This window comes from Natrix helvetica, assembly GCF_964273705.1.
Source record: "Natrix helvetica genome assembly, chromosome: 10".
Classification (NCBI taxonomy): Eukaryota; Metazoa; Chordata; class Lepidosauria; order Squamata; family Natricidae; genus Natrix; species Natrix helvetica.
In genome coordinates this window covers 3,347,174-3,357,698 of record NC_138561.1, presented here as the reverse complement: position 1 = coordinate 3,357,698, position 10,525 = coordinate 3,347,174, and the positions used below count along the sequence as shown (strand labels likewise).

Below are 10,525 nucleotides of genomic sequence, written 5' to 3'. Positions count from 1 at the left end.
CTGTATCTCTCTCTTCTTCAATTCCACTACCAAAAATCCAAAATCCCTTCTAAGCTTTAGCATCGCTGGGGGTAATTCTTTAAAGACTCCGATCGTTTTCCCATCTAATTGCAAAGATGAATAATAAGAATTTTGCAGAATATCATTTCTAAGATTTCTCTCAGTAAAGTATATCACAACATCCCTTGGTAGTTGCCTTTGTGATGCAATACGTGAGTTAACTCTGTAAATTTTGTCAATCCTTGCAAAAATCTCAGAAGAATTCTGGATCTTCAATAACGTGGCCAGAGCATCAGCACAAACTTTTCTTAAATCCTCTCTAGGGTTTTCTCTGATACCCCTCAGTCTAACAGCGTACTCCATAGATCTGAATTGCATCATGATAATCTCCTTATCCATCCTCTGCATATTCCCCTCCATTTCAACAAATTTCAAATCTGTTTCCTTCGTTTTAGTTTCCAAATCCAAAGCCAGATGATTAACTTTGCTGTCCACCTTAAGAACAACTTCTGACAGACCTGTAGCTAAAGTGTGTAATTTTTTATCAAGTTGATCATGTTTTTTAATGGTATCCTGAACCATTTCTTTAACCTCCTTAATTTCTTTGCGTAAAAAAGCATTTTCTTCCCTTATAAAGTCCTTGAAATCCTGATAATTTATTGTGGCACCTGGTGAAGCTTTTTTTTCCGTTGCCATAATTAATAATTCTTACAGCCGCCTCTAGCTGTCACCATTCAATTAACTTTCGTTTTCCTTAGGTATTCAGCTGTAAATTAATACTTGCAAATGTTTCTTTCTAAGTTGCTCGAAATTAAAACTTTGACATTTAAGTAGTTCAGGTTATGTAAACTGGCTTAAAGATTGTTAATAGTTAGGGTTGTTTCAGCCGTTCCGCCTTTATTGCCCCGGCTATCAGCAGATAATTAGCTTTCGTTTTCTGTAGGTTTTCAGCTATAAATCAACGCCATTTTGAATCCTTTGTTCTAAGCCCACGCCTCTCGAACTCAGCAGTAGTGTTCTTTTTAAAGAGATTTCTTTTTTTTTTTTTTTTTTTCTTCCCCCAATTAAAACTTAAAATACTTGCAAAAGTCTTGCTTCCTTCTTGGGATGTTAAGATGTTAAGATGTTAAGGCTGTTCCCGGCGACTGGTTCTGCTTTTTTAGCAGAGGTTATCAAAAAGGCAGGAGAATACAACAACTGCGAAGGGGGGCAAACCTCGTCAGACTCCGGACTCCGGAGGGTACACAAGGGCTCAACCCAGCAGCTGAATCTCTCCCTCATAAATTCCAAGAATTTACGAGTGTCCGAGGTGTTAAGGATCGTAAAAAAACACCTCTAACTGTCTCTTGATCTGACAGGCTAAAAAAAAGCCTGCCATCGGCACCGGGAACAAACCGGAAGCCCCCGCTGAGTCAACCTTGAGCCTGGTGGGATTTGAACTGCCAATTTGCAGGCAGCCGGCAGTCAGCAGAAGTAGCCTGCCCTACTTTACTCTAACCACTGTGCCACCGTGGCCCTATAATTCACGATCTCCTTGTTTCTAGTATGGTGCCTTAACCACTAGACCAAACTGGTTCTCCCAAAGTGGCAGCCATGCTATTGGGGGGGTACGGGGGGGCGGACCGTTGATGTTGCTCTCCTATCCCAGAGGCCTAACCCAAAAGCTGGATGAGGACATTTGCTCAACGTGGGCATCAGCGTTTGGCACATCTGGGCCTTTGTTTCGGAAGGCTGTTGGGAGGAGAAGCCTTCAGCTGGAAAAGAGGCAAGAACTTGTGTTAGGATCTCCAGGTATCTTGTCCCATTGAAGTGGTCTCCTCTCCCCCAAGTGAGATCCGATGTCAGATTCCGAATCCTTTCCCAGCTTTTGCTGATTTGTGTCGAGCTGACAAGCTGCGAAGAGGAGAGGAGGGAAGTCCTGGGGGCGAGGATTTAATTCTGCAGTTGTTTCTGATGCTGAATTCTTTTCCTTTCTTTTCCTCCAGCCTTGAATCTGATTGGCCCACGTGCCATGGATGTCCTTTCGGAGCTCTCGTACGCGCCAATGACCCCCGAACATTTCCCTTCCCTCTTCTGTAAGGTAGGGGGCTTTCCCATTTCATTCGGCAACTTCCTTCCCGCTTATGCAGATGCTTGCAGGTAGTCCTCAATTTACGGCTTCAGTTGGGGTCAGGAAAAAAATCATCATTAAGCAGTGCAGTCCTTAAGTGAGGAATCCCATGGTTGCTATTTGAAACTTCACTTGCTTTGCCTGTCGGAAGCCAGCTTGCCTCCGTTGTAAGGTGCCTCATGGGGCTTTTTGTATCTGCTCTTCCATTTTTCCCTTTGTGCAAAGGAGTCCTTAGCCATGGCAACGGCCCTTGGACTTATATACCACTTCACAGTGCTTTTACAGCTCTCTTAAGTGATTTGCAGAGTCAGCCTATTTGCCCCCAACAATCTGGCTCCTCATTTTACCCACCTCGGAAGGTTGGAAAGCGGAATCAACCTTCAACCGGTCAGGAGTCAGCCTGCAATACTACATTCTAACCACTGCAAACGATGGATGGATAGATGGATGGATGGATGGATGGATGGATGGATGGGATGGGATGGGATGGGATGGGATGGGATTGGATGGATGGATGGATGGATGGATGGAAGGATGGATGGATGGGATGGATGGATGGATGGATGGATCGATGGATGGATGGATGGATGGATGGGATGGGATTGGATGGATGGATGGATGGATGGATGGATGGATGGAAGGATGGATGGGATGGGATGGGATGGATGGATGGGATGGGATTGGATGGATGGATGGATGGATGGATGGATGGAAGGATGGATGGAAGGATGGATGGATGGAAGGATGGATGGATGGATGGGATTGGATTGGATGGATTGGACGGATGGGATGGATGGATGGATTGGGCGGATGGATGGATGGAAGCAATAGACTTATATACCACTTTGCAGTGTTTTACATTCCTCTCTAAGTGATTTGCAGAGTCAGCCTCTTGCCCCTAACAATCTGATTCCTCATTTTACCCACCTCGGAAGGTTGGAAAGCGGAATCAACCTTCAACCGGTCAGGAGTCAGCCTGCAATACTACATTCTAACCACTGCAAACGATGGATGGATAGATGGATGGATGGGATGGGATGGGATGGGTGGGTGGGTGGGTGGATGGGTGGAAGGAAGGAAGGAAGGAAGGAAGGAAGGAAGGAAGGAAGGAAGGATGGATGGATGGATGGATGGATGGATGGATGGATGGATGGATGGATGGGATTGGATTGGATTGGATGTATTGGACGGATGGGATGGATGGATGGATGGAAGCAATAGACTTATATACCACTTTACAGTGTTTTACATTCCTCTCTAAGTGGTTTGCAGAGTCAGCCTCTTGCCCCTAACAATCTGGGTCCTCATTTTACCCACCTTGGAAGGTTGGAAAACGGAATCAACCTTGAGCCGGTCAGGATCAAACTGCTGGCAGTTGGCAGAAGCAGCCTGCAGTACTACATTCTAATCACTGCGCCACCACAGCTCACCTCAACAGCGGTGATCCTTGAGTATGGTGGCAGTTCAGATTGGGATTGCCCTTGCTAAATGACGCAGTTGCAAAGTGTGGCACCATATGATGGTATCACTTAGTGACAACAATCCTGGCAGTCCCTGTTGTGACTGTAACCTCGGGATCATGTAGGTTGTTAAGTGGGAAGAGGCGGGAGGCTTAGGTAAGGAGTGCAGGGGATGGGAGAGGTGCTGGGGAGTGTGGCACAGCTGGCTGGGGAATTCTGGGAGTTGAAGTCCACAAGTCTTAAAGTTCCCAAGTTTGGACACCCCTGGAATATGTTCTTAGAGAACAGGTGTGTCCCTCCTCCATTCTGCAAGTCACCCACATTTTGATCTTAAGCGCTGAGCCAAGATACTTCTGGTGGAGGATTTCAGTTTGTTTCCCCCCAGTTAAAATCTGTTCCTTGCTGGTTTACCTATGGACAAGTGAAAGGAAAACCCTGGGAAAAGTTACTAGAATAATAAAAGTAAACACGCTGAAGAAAAGATATAATAACTACAAAAATAGGGGAAAGAAGAAGAAGAAGAAGTTAGGGGAAAGGGGGAGAAGAAGGAAAAGAATTAAAACTGGGATTTTGGGGAGCCCAAGAGAAAATGGTTAAAAGAGGAAGAAGGGGGAAAAGAGCTATATTAGCAGACTAAAGAGGATAGTAGTAAGATTGTTATTGTGATGTATCTAATTAAGAAATAAAGAAATGATAGTATATTGTTAGTTGTAGAAAAAAAATGGAAAGAAGTGCTCTCTATGCTTAAATTGAATTAGAGCAGGGGTGTCCAAACTTGGGAACTTTAAGACTTGTGGACTTCAACTCCCAGAATTCCCCAGGCTGGGGAATTCTGGGAGTTGAAGTCCACAAGTCTTAAAGTTGCCAAGTTTGGACACCCCTGAATTAGAGGATGTATGCCTGTTTCTCGCAAAATATACCAATAGAGAAAATGAGAAATGAAAATGTGGTGTAACTTTGAAGGGGCAATGGAAGATATTGTTGATGCATTACGAAAAACAAAAATAACCCCATCAAGGTGAAAAATAATGGAAGAGAATAATTTGGCAAAAAGTGAAAAGGAAACTATGATGTAAAAAGGACGATGTAAATAAGAGGAGGTAGAAGAAAAGACCCGGGAAACTCTTTTGTTCCTATAATACAGGGGTGTCCAAACTTGGGAACTTTAAGACTTGTGGACTTCAACTCTCAGAATTCCCCAGCCAGCATGGCTGGCTGGGGAATTCTGGGAGTTGAAGTCCACAAGTCTTAAAGTTGCCAAGTTTGGACACCCCTGCTATAATAGATATAATTTGTATTGAAAAATAAAAAACCTCGAATGAGAAAAATATATATATTCCTTTGTCTCTGGAATTTTGTTCTGGATGCATAAACGGCAAGGTTTCTCCCTCTTTCTGCAGGAGATGAGTGTCGGCTACGCCAATGGCATCCGTGTGATGAGTATGACACACACGGGAGAGCCCGGCTTCATGCTTTACATCCCCATCGAGGTGAGAGGGGCTTGTGCTTTGAAGGTCCATCTTCACTCTGTGGGGGGGGTCGGGATGACGGGACGGGACTTGTACCTAAAGGGGCCCAATCCCCAGAGGGCACGATGTCATCCACAATTTCTGAACATTTGCTAAAAAGTATAGGTAGTCCTGGAGTTACAACCACAGTGGAGGCCAACATTTATGCCGTTAAGTGAGTTTGGTCCGTGTTACGGCTTTTCTTGCCAACCTTGCTAAGTGAATCGCTACAGTTGATAAGTTAGGAAGGCGGTTGTTAAGTGAATCACGCTCTCCCATTGATTTTGCTTGTCAGGTGGTCGCAAAAGGGGATCACGTAACTCCCGGGACACAGAAAAACAGAGAGAGAAAGAAGGACTAGGGGAGACATGATAGCAGTGTTCCAATATCTCAGGGGTTGCCACAAAGAAGGGGGAGTCAAGCTATTTTCCAAGGCACCTGAGGGTAGAACAAGAAGCAATGGGTGGAAACTAATCAAGGAGAGAAGCAACTTAGAACTGAGGAGAAATTTCCTGACAGTTAGAACAATTAATCAGTGGAACAGAATTTGCCTCCAGAAGTTGTGAATGCCCCAACACTGGAAGTCTTTAAGAAGATATTGGATAGCCATTTGCCTGAAACGGTATAGGGTTTCCTGCCTAGGTAGGGGGTTGGACTAGAAGACCTCCAAGGTCCCTTCCAACTCTACCATTGTATTATTGTATTATTATTGTATTACAGCAACGATCATAAATACACACCAGTTGCCAAGTGGCCGAATTTTGATCATGTGACCAATGGGGATGCTGCAACGGTCATAAGTGTGAGAAACAGTCCTAAGCCACTTTTTTTCAGTGCCGTTGTAACTGTCAGCTGTCACTAAATGAACTGTTGTAACTTAAGGACTACCGGTGCCTAGACAGTGCCTGTATCATCTTTTCAGGTTCCTAAATGAAGTCCTGGAAGCGGCCCTTAGAGGCCACATTGGGCAAGGATGGTCTATGCTCAGCTCGTCTGCCGTGTCATTGGAGGTCATTGTCCAAGACTTGCGTCTTGAAGAGACAAGTGACCGTGGAACGCTATCAGCCTTCGGTTTCCAGGCTGGTTGTTTAAATGCCCCTCTCCTCTCTCTCCCCCCTCTGCAGTATGCCCTCCACGTGTACAACGAGGTGATGAGCGTGGGGCAGAAGTATGGGATCCGGAACTCTGGTTATTATGCCCTCCGCAGCTTGCGCATTGAGAAGTTTTTTGCCTTCTGGGGACAAGACCTGGACGCTTTCACCACCCCTATGGAATGCGGGAGAGAATTCCGGGTGAAGCTGGACAAGGTGAGGAGGGGTGGCACATAGCAGCATCCTGAGTAACAGGAAGCGAGCTTCCTATAATCTTCTCCGCTGTCCTCACCACTCTCTGTAGGGACTTTCTATCTGAGGCACTGCAGCTACCAAACCAAACAATAATGCAGTTTGTTAAAACGCTTGCCAGTGCGTTGCTTGAGCTTTCCCAGCAGTAAGTAGAAGAAAGAGCTGAAGTGGATTGAACCCCGTCTCACGATGTGCTTCTCTCTCTCTCTGTCTCTCTCAACAGGGCATAGATTTCATCGGGAGGGACGCGCTGATGGCTCAGAAGCAGGAAGGGGTCTACAAGCGCTTCACCATGTTCATCCTGGAAGACCATAACACCGACCTGGACTTGTGGCCCTGGTGGGGGGATCCCATCTACCGCAACGGCTGCTACGTGGGCAAGACCACCAGCAGCGCTTACAGTTACACGCTGGAGCGGCACGTCTGCTTGGGCTTCGTTCAAAATCTGGACCCCGAGACGGGCAAGGAGCAGCTGATCACGCCAGACTTTGTCAACCGGGGCGAATACGAGATCGACATTGCGGGGCAGCGCTTCCAAGCCAAGGCCAAGCTATACCCCTTCAGCTCCCTCTTTACCACCCGCCGGCGCAAGGACGAGATGGAATTCAGCGGCTTCCAGGGAAAATAATCCCCACCAAGTGCCAGACTTTTTCCCCACATTGCTCTTTGGACTCCTTAAGACTGCCTGGTCTGTTACATTTTGTATATTTGAACCCTTTTCCTTCCTCCTTTTCTTCCCAAAGTGATCCTGCCGCTCCCAATCTAAAGGGGTATTTATGACGGGGAGGTGCGACGCTCTGTTTCTAGAGCGAGCCGAGTCTTCCCTGGTCCCTCAGCCGTCAGGGAGAGTTTGAGGCCTTGGGAACTTGGCGGGACCTCTTGGGATCTGGAGTGGCCTGCAGAGCAAGACCCGTTGCTCGCTTAAGGCACCTACTCACATCATTCGGAGATTTGCTCACATGAAGACATTCTGGTCCTATCGCTACCAGCTTCTCTTCAGAAGGGTCAGTAGAAATGGCAAGAGGATGATCTCACCTTTATCTCCAGTGTGGGAGATGCTTCACGAGGCTCTTGGTAGTTTTGGCATGCGTCTGCATCGATCGATGGGGCCATGGAATAGCCCCCTCGGATAGGAATGGAGCCGCCTGATGTTACTCACCTCCTCTGCTTCACCTTTGGGATCTTATTTCATGAGAGCTACGGCTGCGCCTCAGGTCGTCGTCCTGTCATGGCCAACTCCCTCCTGGGTGACCTCCAGAGACGTGGACTTCAGCTCCCGGATTCTCAGCACAGACATGGGAGATAAGGAGCCTCTGCAAGGCAGCCGGTCTGGAGCAGGACATTTCCTTGCGTATCTGCGGCTTGTGCAATAAAGCGTGGGGAGGGCGGGGAGTGTCTCTCACGGAAGCGATTGGGGGCAGAGAGGGCCGAGACTTTGGGGTAAGCAGCTTGTGCCGTAATTTTTAAGGCTGATCCGACATGCAGCTTGCCTGGGGGATCGAACCATTGTCCCCCTCATCCCCACCCACCCCCGATCTAAACGCGGCATTTGGCCAAAAAACGATGCTAGCACTGCAAGCTCCGCCTCTGGCGATCATCTCATTGGCCATGAGGTCGGGCAGTCAGCAACCCACCTGGAGACTTCCTCCCCCATCGGTTTTGGAGCTCCAAAGGGCCCCCGCTGGATGACGAGAGCTGCCAGGTTCTGCCCCGAAGCAAAAGGCCACAGCATTTTTGCTTGGTGGGAAGTGAAGATAAGTCCTCTTGTGGTGCTTCTGGCAGGCTTAAGGCTTTGCCTCTCTTCCTCTCCTCCTGGCCACCCCCAGGGAGGGAATTCTTGGCCAGGAAGACTGGCTCTTTTGGAGACTCTGCCTTGCCTCCTCTTCCCCTCCCCAAGAGAACAAACATCATGCTTCACTTTAGAGCTCTCCCTCCCTCCCAGCCATCTCGTTCGCTCTGATCCTCCTCTTTTAGCCTCCCTCTGGATGAAGGTTGGGAAGGAATAGTTGGGGAAAGTGGTTCTGTTCCAAAAGTCCCTTAATTGGCTGCTGGAGACCTTTTGATGGGCTCTTCTCCTTGCCTTTCCTTGGTTCTACCTGTGATCTCCCTCCACCGCCAGTCAAGGTGTGTGTGTCCTACCTGCACCTCTGAACCCGTCAGTTTCCCAATCCTGGGATGAGCAGTAAGGAACAGATGTTTGCGAAAAATCCCCTTTACGGGCGCAGGGATTTTCATCTCCTCCTGAGAGTCTTCCCTGGCCTCGTTTACGACCCCCGGGGTGGCATCCTCAGCCTCCCGGGACAAGGGCAGTTTGGAAGCAGCACTAACTGAAGCCCAGCAAGGCCGCCTGAGAATAGTTCAGGGGCTGCTGCCCCAGGACCCTCGTCCTCTCTCTGCCTCTTCCTCTCAGGCTGGCTAGGCTGCAGCGCCCTGGTCTGCTTGGGCAGAGGGGCAGAATAGCTGGCCATTCCCACCTGCAGGTTGAAAACCTGGGAGAAGGTGGGGCAGGGGGACCTGAGAAGCCTCCGGGCACAGCCAGCCCTTCGGGTTGGTTTGCGCTGTAGTTCCCATCGCCTATCCCTGTTGAGGGGGGTCTGCTTTTTGCCTATCAAAGCTCTCCCACCTTTGTCCTTGTGCCAAAGAGATCATCTCCTTCACCGCCTTCCATCGCCTTCCTCCAAAGGTTAGAGTGAAGACCTTCCCCGCACCCCCTCCTCACCTTTTTGCATTGCCTGCCAAGCTTCTCCAACGGTGAGCACCGTTCTCTTTGCAAAACCTCTTCCGTGCAATTCCTCGTGTTTCTTCTGGACTAGCCGCCCCTGCCTTTTTTTGGGGTGGGGGAACGGACTCCTGCCAAGAAGCACAAGTCCCTCTGCCCCCCTCTTTCCCTTGCAGCGCTTTCCTCCTTTGCCATTCTCAGATGCACTTTAGGAACGCCCCTCTACTGAATGCCCCCCCCCCCCCGCCCTGGATCCTGGGTTTCTTTCTAGAATTCGCCTCCCGAATCAACTCAGAAAAGATCATTGTGATTAATACGTCGTGATCATTTGCGAAAAACCGAAAAGCTTCCCTGGGCAGCTACTTCTTCCACGTGGCCCGAAGCCGAGGAAGTCACTGCTGCTGCTGCTCCTCCTCCTCCTCCTCCTCAGAGTGCCTTACGCTCACGATGCGACCATGGAGGGGCTTAGCTCGGCTTTGCCCTCTGCCCCCGTCTCAGCCAGCTTAGTGCCTAAAAGCCTTGGACTCATCAGGAGGCCCAACGGCTGAGACGCAGAAAGCCTTGGCAGTCTTCGCTGGGGAAATCTGCTTGTCTGAACACCCCCCAGGTCTTCTTCGGCAGATCGCCCCCCCCCACATGGGAGCATCCGCTTCCCCCCGTCCCTCCCACCCCCCAGTTCTGCCCTTCTCCAATTGGGAAGCTGCTGCTTCATCCGCAAGGAACTCCTGTCCCAGAGTTGTTTTTTTAATTTTTATTTTAAGGCCACCGTGTTTGTACATCAATAAAGACTTGATTAGCTACAAATGCTGGCTAGATGTTGGCTTCGGGGGTCTTCCAAAGAACTAGGCAGAGTTTGGGCTGCCAGCCTCTGCATCTCGGGTTCGGGAGGGGCATTGCTGAGCAGCCTATGAATCCAGTGGGAGGGCAGTGAGTGCTCGGTAATAGGGGCATTGTGGGTGCTTGTGTGTGGTGATGGAATTCCTGCTTTGGAATCTTGCTTTAACCACAGCCCTGGAAACTCCTCAGTGTGATGAATGCAGCCATTTACACAAGATGCCCATCTCCTCCTCTCCTTCCCCTCTCACGGACAGAGCAGCCTTTCGGGCACCGAGTTCTGACACCCAGCCTTCGCAAGTCAGGATAAGCTGCTTAACTTGTGAGTAAAACCCCTTTTTCAAAACCGGGCAGGAACAGTCTTTGATTCACGCGGATAAACAAAAAACAAACTTAATTGCCGTATTTTTCAGAGTATAAGACGCACCATGATTTTGAAGGGGTAAATTTAAGAAAAAAAGGTTTTGCACTCTGCAGGCCTTTTTGGCACCAAAAAAAAAGGCCATGCAGAGCTTTGGGAGGCTCTCACAGTGTTCCTGGGGCCTCGGGGA

The 10,525-nt window shown here is 48.8% G+C and overlaps 1 protein-coding gene across 1 annotated transcript in view; it reads left to right on the top strand.

The window, feature by feature from the left end:
• PDPR (pyruvate dehydrogenase phosphatase regulatory subunit) overlaps positions 1-9,944 on the top strand; it is a 41,246-nt gene extending 31,302 nt beyond the window's left edge. Inside the window, 4 exon segments of the mRNA XM_081963014.1 lie at positions 1,986-2,080; positions 4,971-5,060; positions 6,203-6,385; positions 6,645-9,944. Of these exon segments, the coding sequence (XP_081819140.1) occupies positions 1,986-2,080; positions 4,971-5,060; positions 6,203-6,385; positions 6,645-7,049 (773 nt within the window). The 3' untranslated portion in view covers positions 7,050-9,944.
• The last annotated feature ends 581 nt before the right edge of the window (positions 9,945-10,525 follow it).